The 13,820-nt window shown below is 44.3% G+C and overlaps 2 protein-coding genes across 2 annotated transcripts; both read left to right on the top strand.

Moving 5' to 3' along the window:
- The first annotated feature begins 1,780 nt into the window (after positions 1-1,780).
- Positions 1,781-4,100, top strand: LOC131163431 (uncharacterized). Its single transcript, XM_058120018.1, has 2 exons — positions 1,781-2,419; positions 2,547-4,100. Exons 1-2 carry the CDS (start codon positions 1,781-1,783, stop codon positions 4,098-4,100), a joined length of 2,193 nt encoding a protein of 730 aa, XP_057976001.1.
- A 2,088-nt stretch (positions 4,101-6,188) lies between these two features.
- LOC131163430 (uncharacterized) lies at positions 6,189-6,908 on the top strand. Its single transcript, XM_058120017.1, has one exon. It carries the CDS (start codon positions 6,189-6,191, stop codon positions 6,906-6,908), a length of 720 nt encoding a protein of 239 aa, XP_057976000.1.
- The last annotated feature ends 6,912 nt before the right edge of the window (positions 6,909-13,820 follow it).

Below are 13,820 nucleotides of genomic sequence, written 5' to 3'. Positions count from 1 at the left end.
CTACAAAATCTAGTCAGTAAGGGGATTGTATGGCAGGCACCATGGATCAACCATCCCAAAGTGATATATAGATGTGGAAACCTTCCTTGGTTCCCACTGCTAGGTCCCTAGGGTGGAATATCCTACGCACCACTCATGTTCCGAAGGCAAGTAGGTGTAACACAGTTTGTACCCATGACCCATGGACTAGCGGACGCTCGGTTCACATATGAGGATGATGATAGCCAAAGAAAGATCCGGGAATTTTTTGTATCATGGAGGCATGTGTACATAGTCGAAGCAACCAGTCAGAACTCGGGAGTCCAGGAGAGTTATAAACTATGGAAACGTGACAGGGTGGACCCTTGGTTCCTGTGCAAGGAAAAAACTCTGACAGACGAGAAACGGTTGAGAGAAACTATGTGTCCGTCTAAAAGAATGACCTCCAGAGAACAGTTTCCAAAACGGGGTCCAGTAGATCCTCAACTTGAACCAAGCAAGCGACCGAAGATTCAGGGCTCGTCGTCAAAGAAAGCATTGGCAGTTTTGAGAAAAGAGAAGTAGAGACTTCAAAAGATGCTTGATAAAAAAGTCCAACAATTGAGGGAGTCAAGAGCAGAAATTGAGGAAAAATCTCAGTACATACGAGACCTAGAGAAGCAGTATGAAAAACAAAGATAATATTTCAACAAAGTACTTGAAAAGATGGAGCCTTGTGTAAACAAGGCCAACAATTGGGAAGCCCAGTACAAAGCACTGAAACAGAAGGTGGAAAGTGCGGCTCTCACAAAGTCAGGACCAACCCCAAAAGATTCAAACTGCCTTGTCAAGAGCGGACCAGGAAATCAGGATCTGACACCTATGTAGACTAGTTGGAAATTTTTTGTGTTTCTCACTAAAAATTGTATGAAAATTTGAAAGAAATGATAAGGATTTTTTTTCAAAACCTTGGCTAAAGCACATAGGACTGCATGATTGCACCTTTTTCATATATACTCATAAACATCCATTACATGCATTTTTTCTGAAGGATACAGGTTTTCATGAACAGGGAGGCGGAAACAAGTCGGACGTGACTGAGATCCAGCAAGATTGAGGCAAGTACGCACCCGTACAACACCCGCGGAAAAGCTAAGGCCATGGCAGAACAGTTAAAGAGCCGTGTTCTGGGGATCGAGCAGGGGCAGGAAGAGCTGAGCAATCAACTGAAGAAGATATTGGACCTATTGCTGAACAAAGGGAAGACAGTCCAAGATCAGGATCATGAAGAAGAAAATGACCCTATCCACCCGCCGGTTTTACGCCAATTCATGGGCAATCTTCTGGTCCTCCCCCATTCACCTCGGAGAAACCACCGCATGGCACGCCACCTTTTATCCCAGCAGTGATAGGAATGGGGATGCCCTCATCAGCGGTTGCGGGTGTAGGGACAAGCAAGACCGCAACGGAATACCGTTGTGACGAATTGGAAGAACGGCTAAGGGCCATAGAGGGGACTCGGACCGCCAGTACCGCCGGACCCTCAGATTACTGCCTAGTGCCTAATGTTGTCATTCCTCCAAAGTTTAAGATGCCAGACTTCGAGAAGTTTGATGGGACCACATGCCCTCAGACCCACCTCTGGATGTATTGTCAGTCGATGGCCGCCTATACCGATAATGAAAAGTTGATGATGCATTGCTTCCAAAGCAGTCTTACCGGGATGGCGGCTAGATGGTATGTCCAGCAGAATAAGGCCTAGATCCGCACGTGGGGTGACTTGGCCGATGCCTTCGAAGTGTAATATCGTCATATCTTGGAAATGGCTCCAGACAGGATGTTTCTTTCTGAAATGGAAAAAAAGCCAACAAAAACTTTCAGGGAGTATGCACACTGTTGGAGAGACGCGGCCACTCAAGTGGACCCTCCGGTCAACGACCGTGAGGCAATATCGATGTTCGTAGGGATGTTAAAAGATCCCTACCGTTCACATCTGGTAGGGTCCACACCTCATAACTTCATGGACATTGTGTCGGCAGGGGCCAAAGTGGAAGCTGACATCAAAGTTGGATGGATAAAGACTTGCACTACCGATAATGGCCCAAGTAAGAAGTGGGTCAAAGGTAAAAAGGAAGAAGAGACCCAAATGATACAGGGACCTATGAGAAGCCTAAGACAGAGAAGCCAAAGTCAACAACCTAGGGGAAATTTCTACATAGAACCAGTAGTAAACCAAACACTGCATATGGGCCCCAGGCCCCAGTTTGTGGCCCCCACGCTTGTGCCAGCCCAGCCGAACATACCAACTCGCCTGAGCCAGACACACGAGGAATACACCCAAGAGTTTTTGGAGATTGGAACCGATTCCCATGTCATACGCAGACTTATTCCCCCAGCTTTTAGAACAAAGGATGATATCTACCATCCCCGGGATTCCTCTCACAAATCCTCCCCCGCACTGGTATAATCCCGAGGTCCGATGCGCGTACCATGCCAATTCTCCAGGGCACCCTATTGACCAGTGTTGGGCCTTCAAACACAAGGTGTAAGATTTGAGGGACGCGGGTTGGTTGTCATTCGATGCGAAGCCGGTTGGTATTCAAGAGAATCCTTTGCCTGACCATGGGAAGGACAATGTTGGAATGATTGAAGAACAAGATGGGGAAAAATTTGAAAGAAGATGGGAGCAAATGACGTTAGACTGGGTGTATAGTGAACTGACAACGGCAGGCCTAGCAGGACTAAAGGCTATTTGCCCTCAAGGCGCCCTATGCACATGCCAAAATACAATGAAAAGATCAGTACAACAATGTGAGACTTTCCGGATTTTTTTAAGTAGCTTGATTGACAACAAACGAGTGGAAGTTGGCCGCATTCAGAAAACAAATGAAGTTTCAGTCATAGGGGAATCTGACCATCCCCAATTCACCAACAGACCATTTATTCTCATCATGGGAAAAACCCCACGAGTCCCAGAGGCCCCAGTTCGGGTAATGATCTCAGCCCCTCGCCCTTTCACATACCGCAGTGACCGGGCAGTGCCATGGAGGTACAATTGTGAAGTACACACTGAAGGAGAAACTAGCAGTGCTGCTGAAGCAAGAGGGATAACCAGAAGTGGAAGGGTTTATATGCCGGAGGTCTTGGAGAAGGTGCAACCTAGCCACGAACAGAATAGGAACCTGAAGAAGCCAGTTCAATCTCAGGAAGCCGAAGAATTCTTGAAGATAATTAAACACAGTGAATACAACATCATTGATCAACTGAAGAAGATGCCAGCCCATATCTCTGTCTTGTCGTTGTTGTTGAGCTTGGAAGCCCATCGAGAAGCCCTATTAAAGGCTCTTAATCAGGCTCCCCAAGACATCAGCATTGATAATTTTAACCACGTGATTGGTGGTCTTACAGCTACCAACTGCATTACATTCACTGATGAGAAGATCCCCGTGGAAGGACAGGGGCACAATCAGGCGTTGCACGTTTCCGCTAAATGTCAAGATCACATGATTGCACGAGTGTTGATTGATAATGGGTCATCTTTGAATGTCATGCCCATGATGACCCTACAAAAACTGCCTGTTGACCCGTCCTACATAAGGCAAAACAATTTGACTGTGCGGGCTTTCGATGGCACCCGCAGGGAATCGGTGGGATCTATTGAAATTCCTGTGCAAATTGGACCGGTCACCTTCGACATTACATTCCAAGTCATGGCCATAACCCCGTCTTATAGCTGCTTATTGGGGAGGTCGTGGATACATAACACCGGGGTAGTTCCGTCTTCTCTGCACCAACGGGTCAAATTTGTAGTAGATGATAAATTGGTTTGTGTATATGGTGAAACCGATGTTATGATAACAAAGCCCACTTCCACTCCTTATGTGGAAGTCACGGAAGAGGCATTGGAGGACTCGTTCCGAGCCTTCGAGATCATAAATGTCACAACTATAACAGAAGGATCTCCAATCCCATGCCCTCAGATCTCCACCGCAGTGCATATGATAGCGTCCGAAATGATTAGACAGGGGTACCATCCGGAAAAAGGGCTCGGAAAATACCTACAGGGAATCCAAAAGCCGTTAATTCTTAAGGAAGTGAAAGACAGATATGGCCTTGGCTACATACCTGCGGCGGCAGACTGAAGGAAGAAAGTTGAAGAGAAGAAGATGCGGAGGATGGAAAGAATCACTGGTGAAACAAGCTCCAAGGAAGGACTATACGTCCCGTCCATCAGCCAGACCTTCGTAAAAAGTAGTCAATCCAACCTGGAGGCAGAATTGCGGCAATTAAGTATATCAGTATTGGATGCTGAAGTCCCCTCGAACACTTCTACAGAGTGGATCCGTCATCTCCAACCAGGAGTACAGCTTCAGAACTGGAGTTCTTTTGATTTACCAGATATCATCATGTAATGATCTTTTTTTCTTTTTTTTTTCAGGATTTGTTTAGTTCTGCTTTTCTTTTGTATTCCCCCGGCCACTGAAAAATCGGGGAAGCTCTTTAATGAAAATGAATCATGTATTCCTTGTCATTTATGTGCATTTTGGAAATCGACTGTCGAAATTTGTTTGTTAATTTCATGCAGGAATAAAGAAAATAACAACACCAGAATCCCTCCCCAAGTAATCGACATTAACTTTGAAAATTTAATCCATGAAACTAAAGTTGAAGATCAAGAAATAAACTTGTCCCCTGAAATGGAAAGAATGTTAAAGTCCGATGAAAAACCAATCTTGACCAATAGCGATCCCACCGTCATGATTAATCTTGGAACCGAGGAAGAACCCAAGCAGGTGAAAATCGGGGCACTACTAAAGGGTGAAGAAAAAGACAAAATGATTGAATTACTAAGGGAATACCAAGACGTGTTTGCCTGGTCGTACCAAGACATGCCAGGTTTAGACACGGATTTAGTAACCCACAAGATCCCACTTCACCCGGATTCAAAGCCAGTAAAGCAGAAACTGAGGAGAATGCGACCAGAGATGTTACTTAAGATAAAGGAGGAGGTACAAAAACAGCTTGAGGCAGGATTCTTGGAGGTAGCCCAGTACCCTAAATGGATGGCCAACGTTGTCCCAATAATCAAGAAGAATGGTAAAGTACGAGTTTGTGTCGACTACTGGGATCTAAATAAAGCAAGCCCTAAGGAAAACTTCCCTCTCCCGCACATTGATGTGTTGGTGGACAATACTGCAGGGCATGCTTTATTTTCATTCATGGATGGATTCTCAGGATACAACCAGATCAGGATGGCACCTGAGGACAAGGAAAAAATGACTTTTATCACATTATGGGGGACTTTCTGCTATAAAGTCATGCCATTCGGACTAAAAAATGCCGGAGCCACTTACCAGAGGGCTATGGTAACCCTTTTTCATGACTTAATGCACAAGGAGGTTGAGGTTTATGTCGATGACATGATCGTTAAGTCGCAAAATGAGAAAGACCATGCGTTAAACTTGGAAAAATTGTTTGAGAGGCTCCGGAAGTGCCAATTGAAGTTAAATCCCTAAAAATGTACCTTCGGTGCTACGTTCGGGAAGCTATTGGGGTTTATAGTGAGTGAGAAAGGGATTGAGGTAGATCCTGACAAGGTCAAAGCCATTCGAGAGATGCCTAGCCCAAAGTCTGAAAAGGAAGTGCGAAGCTTCTTAGGTAGGTTCAACTACATTGCTCGGTTCATATCTCAATTAACCACCACCTGCGAACCCATCTTCAAGCTGCTGAGAAAGAACAACCCAGAAAAGTGGAACAAAGAGTGTCAAGTGGCCTTTGAAAAAATAAAGGAGTACCTTTTGAATCCCTCAGTACTAGTGCCGCCAGTACCCGGAAGGCCTTTAATCTTGTACTTGGCGATTTCAGAAAACTCCATGGGTTGCGTATTGGGCCAGCATGATGAGACCGGGAGGAAAGAAAGGGCCATTTATTACCTTAGTAAGAAGTTCACAGATTATGAGTCTAAGTACTTTGATCTGGAAAAAACATGTTGCGCTTTGGTATGGACAATCAGTAGGCTGAGGCAATACACTTTGTATTACTCCGCCTGGCTGATCTCCAAAATGGACCCAATCAAGTACGTGTTTGAAAAGCCCACAATAACTGGATGAGTAGCACGATGGCAGATGTTGTTGACGGAATATGATATTTCTTATGTCACCAGGAAAGCTATCAAAGGTAGTGTCATTGCCGAATAACTAGCTGAAAGAGCCGTGGAGGATTACCAACCTATGGAGTTCGAATTCCCAGACCAAGATATAGACTCCCTAACCCAAGAAGAAGAAGACCTCGAAGAATGGAGGATGTTGTTCGATGGGGCAATCAATGTTTGGGGACATGGGATAGGTGCGGTGCTCATATCTCCTGATGGGAAACATTATCCAGTGGTAGCTAAGCTCATCTTTCCTTGTACTAACAACATAGCCGAATACGAGGCATGTATATTGGGTTTGCGGACTGCTTTAGATTGGGGTGTCAAGCGACTAATAGTAAGAGGAGACTCGGCCTTGGTCATCCACCAGCTAACCGGAGAATGGGAAACCCACGATTCCAAGCTGGTACCGTATCGAGAGTATATTCAAAAGATGATAGAAGGGTTTGACAGTATCAATTTCTCTCACACGCCAAGAGAAAACAATGTAATGTCTAATGCACTAGCTACACTGGCAGCTTCATTCAAGGTAGAAGAAGGGGTGAAGATCGAAACTATTCAGATAAGAGTACAACCCGAACCTGCCCACTGCACGGTGATAGAGGAGGCCGACGGAAAAATGTGGTTTTATGATATCAAAACCTACATCCAGAAAAATGAGTATCCTGAAGGGGCAGCCAGTAATGATCGGAGGACTATCAGAAGGTTGGCCATGGGTTTCTTCTTAGATGGTGAAATTTTGTACAAAAGAAATTATGACATGACCCTCTTACGGTGTGTAAAGGCACAGGAGGCCTGACAAGTCATGCATGAGGTTCATGAGGGGGTCTGCGGTACCCATGCCGGAGGCCACTCATTGGCACGAAAAATACTTAGGAGCTGGTATTATTGGATGACCATGGAGAAAGATTGCATTGACTACGCCCGAAAGTGCCATAAGTGCCAAGTTTATGGTGATCAGATCCAAGTCCCACCGACCCCACTTCATGTTCTCTCTGCACCTTGGCCCTTTTCAGCTTGGGGCATGGATGTGATTGGGCCAATAAGCCCAAAGGCTAGTAACGGACACCGTTTCATTTTGGTGGCAATCGACTATTTCATTAAATGGGTAGAAGCCGCCTCGTATTCCAGTGTCACACAGAATGTAGTAAGTCGTTTCGTCAAAAGAGAGTTGATCTTCCGGTACGGAATCCCTGAGAGAATAATCACGGATAATGCCAATAACCTGAACAACGCAGTAATAACCAAGCAATGCAATCAGTTCAAGGTTAAGCATCACAATTCAGCACCTTATAGACCACAGATGAATGGCGCGGTGGAAGCAGCCAACAAAAACATTAAGAACATTTTGGAGAAGATGACAGAAACTTACAGAGGTTGGCATGACAAGCTTCCCTTCACCCTAATGGCTTACAAGACTACGGCCAGAACCTCCACGGGCGCTACTCCTTTCTCTTTGGTGTACGAAATGGAGGCAGTGATCCCTATAGAAGTTGAGATCCCATCTCTAAGAGTTCTAAAAGAAGTAAAGTTGGCTGAGGCAGAGTGGGTACAATCCAGGTATAACCAGTTAAACTTGATCGAGGAGAAAAGGATGGCCGCCATGGCCCAGGGACAATTGTACCAAAGAAGGATGATGAGAGCTTTTAATCGAAAAGTGGGGCCACGACAGTTTCAGGAGGGGGACCTTGTGCTGAAAAAGATTTTACCGATTCATACGGACCCTCGTGGCAAGTGGACACCAAACTATGAAGGGCCTTACGTGGTAAAGAAGGCATTCTCAGGAGGCGCCCTACTGTTAGCAAATATGGACGGAACCGACCTATTGCACCCTGTTAATTCTGATGCTGTAAAGAAATATTATGCCTGATGGTTGTATACATCTCTAAAAGAAATTAATCACAGTGTTATTTCATGTGTTCACTATTTGCTCATTGTTTCGATTAAATGACGGATGGCCATTTTTGGACCACCAGTTCCCTTAAAAAATCCAGTGTTTTCTTAATCACTTGATAAACCTTTTTGAGCTTTAAAATCGAAACCATCTTCTTCGAAAAAGTCATTTCCTAAAATTTAAACCGGGTTGGGATTTTCAAAGGTCAGACAAATCATGCGAGGCGATAATGCAGTGCCAAAATGACGGCAGGCCATTTTTCTGCTACCCAAAAGTTAGAGAAAGAAAACACCCTTTGATACCCTCTATTGTGCCTAAAAATGTTAATCTTTCGTTTAAACTCGCCAAAGGATCACACCCCACATTGGGGCAGTTTTGGAAAGACCGATCTTGAATGAAGCCTAAATAAATAAATAGAGGCACAATTCCCCGTAAAAAAAAGAAAAAAAAAAAAGAAAATGATGCAAAAGAACAAGGGGAAAATCAAAGCACAGGAAGGGCAGGAGATATACGTCGTTTGTGATCTTTGGCCAATTCACCCTTTGGTAAAATTCATAAGTTCGAGCCTTATGCACCCGTTCTTCTTTAACCGATACCCACAACCTACATTACAACCTGAATGAAAAGACCTGACCAGATTGGCATATGTTGTTGCCTCAAATGATTTGTCAGACTCAATTTTGAGTCTGAACTACATAATGACCTGATCCTAAAAAGGTACGTAGGCAGCTTGTTCAAAAGGACGAGTTCGGTCAAACTCTTGTAAAAATGTCTCACCCCAAACTGGGGTAGGATTTGTTGTTATGGGATGGGTTTTTGAGCCTTGGTTTCCTTATTCTTCTGAAAACCTAAATCCCCGAGCCTACGTTTCATCTAGAGTCTTAAAGACCATCTAGAGATCGAAACGTGAAGCAAAGCACCAAAATAAGCATGGAGCAAACAACGGACCTAGGGGCACTATTCAACCTTACAATACCAAAAGGGTCAGTCTCCTTCTAGTTGAAACTGGGGCAGTTATTGCAAAAACAAGAGATTTTAGTTTTCACAAATTAATGTCGATACCTTTTAAAACAAGGGATGCTGTTGTAAAACTTATCTTTTTCCTGAATAAATTTTGAATGTAACAGAACAACTATTTTGCACAGATTGACATCCTGATTCAGCACATTAATGACATAAATGCATGATTATTCTCATTATTAGGGATCCCCCGTTTATTGAGGTCAAAAATTAGGAACCCAATACACCAGGAGAGTGTTCAGGCACCAATGGGGAGCCTGAGGCATGTCAAACATTGGTAATGAAGGAATGTTGGGTCAGATTCGGCGTACTCCTTCGAGTTTTGGGAATCTCTGGAAGCGTTAGTGATTAACTGCCAGGTTAGATCTTGAACAAATCCCTGAGTTTGGAAGATCATGGAAAGTACTGACAGCCAGACACTGGGGCAGATTTTGAGTATCTTTTGGAATCTGAAGTGCCGACAGCCAGACGCTGGGGCAGAAATTAAGCATCTTTAGATTTTGAGGAAAGTTCTGACAGAACAAATGTTGAGTATCTTCGGGAAAGTACCGACAGTCAGACACAGGGGCAAATTTTGAGTGCCTGTAGAAACTTGAAAATGGTCAGAGTCGTGACGAGAAAAGCACTGGGCCAGACCTTTTTGGAATCCGAAACGCAGTAAAGACTAATAGCGTATGGATGAAACCAGGGCAGTTGTTGAGTTCCATTTAAGGCGAAGTCAAGTACCATTGTGCCATACTAGAACTTAAAAGTGTGGCCAAGATCCGGGATCGAAAAGAAGGGCCATGCATCCTCATACATTTCATGCATGCACTTCATGCATCCTCGTGCATTTAGTGAAAGGCATTCCCATTATAGGAAGCAGCATACAGACATATCATGTAACAGGCATCATGTATATATAACAACATGCTCCTGCATTCAAGCATCGCAATTTAGTAACACGCATACATATAGCAGTAGAGCACCATTCATTCATACTTGCCTGATTGAATAAATTTTTGATTAATCCTGTTGCATCCATAGCCAACCAGCGTAGGGGTTTGGTCATTGTACCCCCCATGACCCAAATTTTTACATCCATAACAAGCCATTCAGAGGATATTACAACTCGGTTCAGTGTACCAGCAACACCATTGTCCTCAATAATAATAAAAAATAATAAAAAAAAAGGAAAAAGAAAACACTCAAATTTTATTAATTGCCCTCACTTATGGTGGAGGAATACCGTGGTTACAGTCATGGTCCCGGGAGATTACAACCAGAACTCTCCCAAAACCAAAAACAAAAAAACAAAAAAACAAAAAAAATTTGATCTTTTCCAGGTCACGTACAGACGGATTTTCATTTCAGGCTGAAGAACGAGAAGTCGGTCCTTTTCCATGCGCCATGATTTTGAGCTGTTTTTGCTCCCGCTGGATGTCCTCCCGTCTTTTCTCTAACTCAGCTATTCTAGGCCTAAGGTCGTCGGAGTAAACTGCCACCATTTTTCTCAAGTCATCGATCTCCCGTTTTAACATCATATTTTCTTGCCTTAAGTTTCTCGATTTCCGCTGTTCCTCTTGGTATTTCATCCGTAAGGCATAGGTTTCATTCCCAAGGTATAAGCGATAGACAAGGTGAGATGTCGAAGACATTGCCTGGGCACTATGATAGAGTGCCTGATTGACTATGCCTACATCGGACATCGTGGCCAGTACTGCCTCATTCCTCAGCATTTCTTTTTGGAACTGAGGAGAGAGCTGGAAGGAACTGAGAACAGTAGAACAGGATGGCACCTCTGGTGCCACATTCAAATCGGGAACCTGCTTAGAAGATGAAGCCCCAGCCATGAGATACAGTTAAGAGTGTTAAGAGATTTGAGATGGTTAAGGTACGGTTTCTCGTAACAGAGGATGGCCAAAGATAGGTTACAGTCACGTTTGGAGTTTACCTGTGGTGTTTAAGTGTGAGAGAAAGTTTGCTTAAATAGAATAAAAAGGATTGCCATGATAAGTGTGTGTCTGACAGGAGGACAAGAGAGGCAACGTGCATCGAGAAGCCCCCAAAGGTTGTGAGCGAGGTAAGCTATGGGAGTTGTGCAGTCCCCTCAGTGGAGGATAATGTTCACAAGGCGGCGAAAAAAATCCCGAGGCAGATTTTAAGAGGCGTGGAGCAGTCATAATATCTAAACCTGAGGAAAAAGAAAAAGAAAAAGAAAAAAGGGGGGGCGCATTTATTCCTGAGGCCTGTTTTTAAAAAAGAACTCGAAATCGATTTGTTTTGCACAAAGCCCAACTATTTAAATAAACTCGGGTTTTATTTTTGAAAAGGGAAACTGCGCCGGCCTGTTTTAAATGACCTGGGCTCTATTTCTTTCTAAATTGGGCTGACCCAGTTTTAAAACTCAATCCAAGCCCAACCATTTTAATAGACATGGGCTTTAAAAAGTGGGCCGACCTCTTTTAAAAATGACTTGGGCCCTATTTCTTTCTAAATTGGGCCGGCCCAGTTTTAAAACTCTATCCAAGCCCAACCGTTGTAATAGACGCGGACTTTTGTTTTTTTAAAAAAAGTGGGCCGACCTCTTTTAAAAATGACTTGGGCCTTATTTCTTTCTAAATTGGGTCGGCCCAATTTTAAAACTCCATCCAAGCCCAACCGTTGTAATAGACGCGGGCTTTTGTTTTTTTAAAAAAAGTGGGCCGACCTCTTTTAAAAATGACTTGGACCCTATTTCTTTCTAAATTGGGCCGGCCCAGTTTTAAAACTCCATCCAAGCCCAACCGTTGTAATAGACGCGGGCTTTTGTTTTTTTTTTTAAAAAGGTGGGCCGACCTCTTTTAAAAATGACTTGGGCCCTATTTCTTCCTAAATTGGGCCGGCCTAGTTTAAAACTCCATCCAAGTCTAACCGTTTAATTAGACACGGGCCTTATTTTTTAAAAGGAAAAGTGGGCCGGCCTGTTTTAAAAATGACTTGGGCCCTATTTCTTTCTAAATTGGGCCGACCCATTTTAAAAATCAAAGCCCATTTTTCGAAAGCAAACTCGGGCCTAATTCACTCAAGCCCGTCCTAAAGACCACAAGTGACCTGAACACGTGATAGAGCCCATGTGGCTTGCTCGTGATCCCCCGAATTCACTCAACTCACATGACTCGAAGATGAGTTGACTCATCCTCGACCTCACCACCCCTACTGAAACCCTAATGAAACCCTAAACTTAACTTCCAAACTAGAAATACCTCAAGCCCTAAATTTCCACACAAATAACGACCAGTAATCAAGCGTACACAGCATTGAAAATATATATATATATATATATATAAAGAGAAGAAAGAAAGAGCTTATCTCCTTTGGGAGTTCAAAAGAACTCCCCTTGCATCTGTGCGGATCTTCCCTACCGGGGCACGCCCGGTGATCATCATTTGTCTGGGCTTCACCAGATCTCTCCAGATCTGATCGCAAAAATAGAATAGGAGGCCGATCGGAGCTGGATCACCTCTAAAGGTGTTTGGGATCTTAAGTTTGCCAAGATCTAAGGTCTCTAAAGAACGGTATGTAGAGAGAGAGTTTGGAGATAGGCAAGAGTAGGAAAGAAATTACAGAGGGGCTAGGGTTTTAAGTTTGCAGCAAATAAGAGCAGAGCACAGAGATTGAAAGAGGAGAACAGAGAGGGTGAAAGAAGAGAGAAGAGAGAAGAGAGAAAGAGAGGGCGTTCGAGAGAATGAAATGCAGGGAAATGAACAGAACAAAAAAAATTAGGTTTAAATATCTAAAGCCCCGGAGCCACAGGATTCAACCACGTGGCAATCCACCGTCTGTTCGATCAAAAAGTCTGCTTGGCCGCCCTGATCACCACACGATCTGTGTTTTCCAAGGATGGTTAGGATTGTGTCATGCCTCGATCCAGGTCACATTTGACCAGCCAATCAGTCACCAACACGTGGCTCATTTTCCCTCACGCACAAAAAGTCTGCATGGCCACCTTGATCACCGCACGATCTGTGTTTTCCAAGGATGGTTAGGATTGTGCCACGCCTTGATCCGGGTCACATTTGACCAGCCACTCAGTCACTCACACGTGGCACTGTTCCTCAACCGCATGATCTAGGACGGCCTGGATTGAGCCACATCATCGATCCACCCCCGCGTACACCAACCACTCAATCACTGACACGTGACACCCCTCCTCAACCACATGATTTGTGCTTTCCAAGGACAGCTTGGATTGAGCCACGTCATCGATCCACATACACCAGCCACTCAGTCACTGACACGTGACACCCTCCTCAACCGCACGATCTGTGTTTTCCAAGGACCGCTTGGATTGAGCCACGTCATCGATCCACATCCACATACACCAGCCACTCAGTCACTGACATGTGGCACCTCTCCTTAACCGCACGATCTATGTTTTCCCTAAACGGACTAGATGATGCCACGTTTTCAATCCGGGTTACCCTCCATCTTCCCTTTTTCTTATCGGCAAATAACCTTACTCAGAAGACGACACGTGATTAGTTGTATGGCCTGGCTAAAATATGTGTCTTTTATCTTTATAGGCCTGTTGCTATAGATAACATAGGAGAGTTCCTACTGTTACCCCAAAGCAACAAGACCTATAAAGAGGGGCAGCTGTAGACACCTCAATTTTAATCAGGCCTTTCCAAGGAGACCTCATGTCAAAACCTTCCCACACTGGGTGTGGACCCCACACATTCTTGTAGGTCCCACACTGGTTGTGGACCCCACACATCTTTGTAGGTCCCACACTGGTTGTGGACCCTACACATTCTTATAGGTCCCACATTGGTT

The sequence above is a fragment of the Malania oleifera genome, chromosome 9 (assembly GCF_029873635.1).
Source record: "Malania oleifera isolate guangnan ecotype guangnan chromosome 9, ASM2987363v1, whole genome shotgun sequence".
NCBI classification, from domain to species: Eukaryota; Viridiplantae; Streptophyta; class Magnoliopsida; order Santalales; family Ximeniaceae; genus Malania; species Malania oleifera.
The sequence above is the reverse complement of the archived record's forward strand: the minus strand, read 5'-3'. Positions and strand labels throughout refer to the sequence as shown.

Excerpts from the sequence above, each read along its gene's own strand:
- LOC131163431 (XM_058120018.1), top strand. The coding sequence starts at position 1,781 with ATGGCTCCAGACAGGATGTTTCTTTCTGAAATGGAAAAAAAGCCAACA. Across the intron at positions 2,420-2,546 it reads ACAAATCCTCCCCCGCACTG|CCGGTTGGTATTCAAGAGAA; the intron begins GTATAATCCCGA and ends TTCGATGCGAAG.
- LOC131163430 (XM_058120017.1), top strand. The coding sequence starts at position 6,189 with ATGGAGTTCGAATTCCCAGACCAAGATATAGACTCCCTAACCCAAGAA.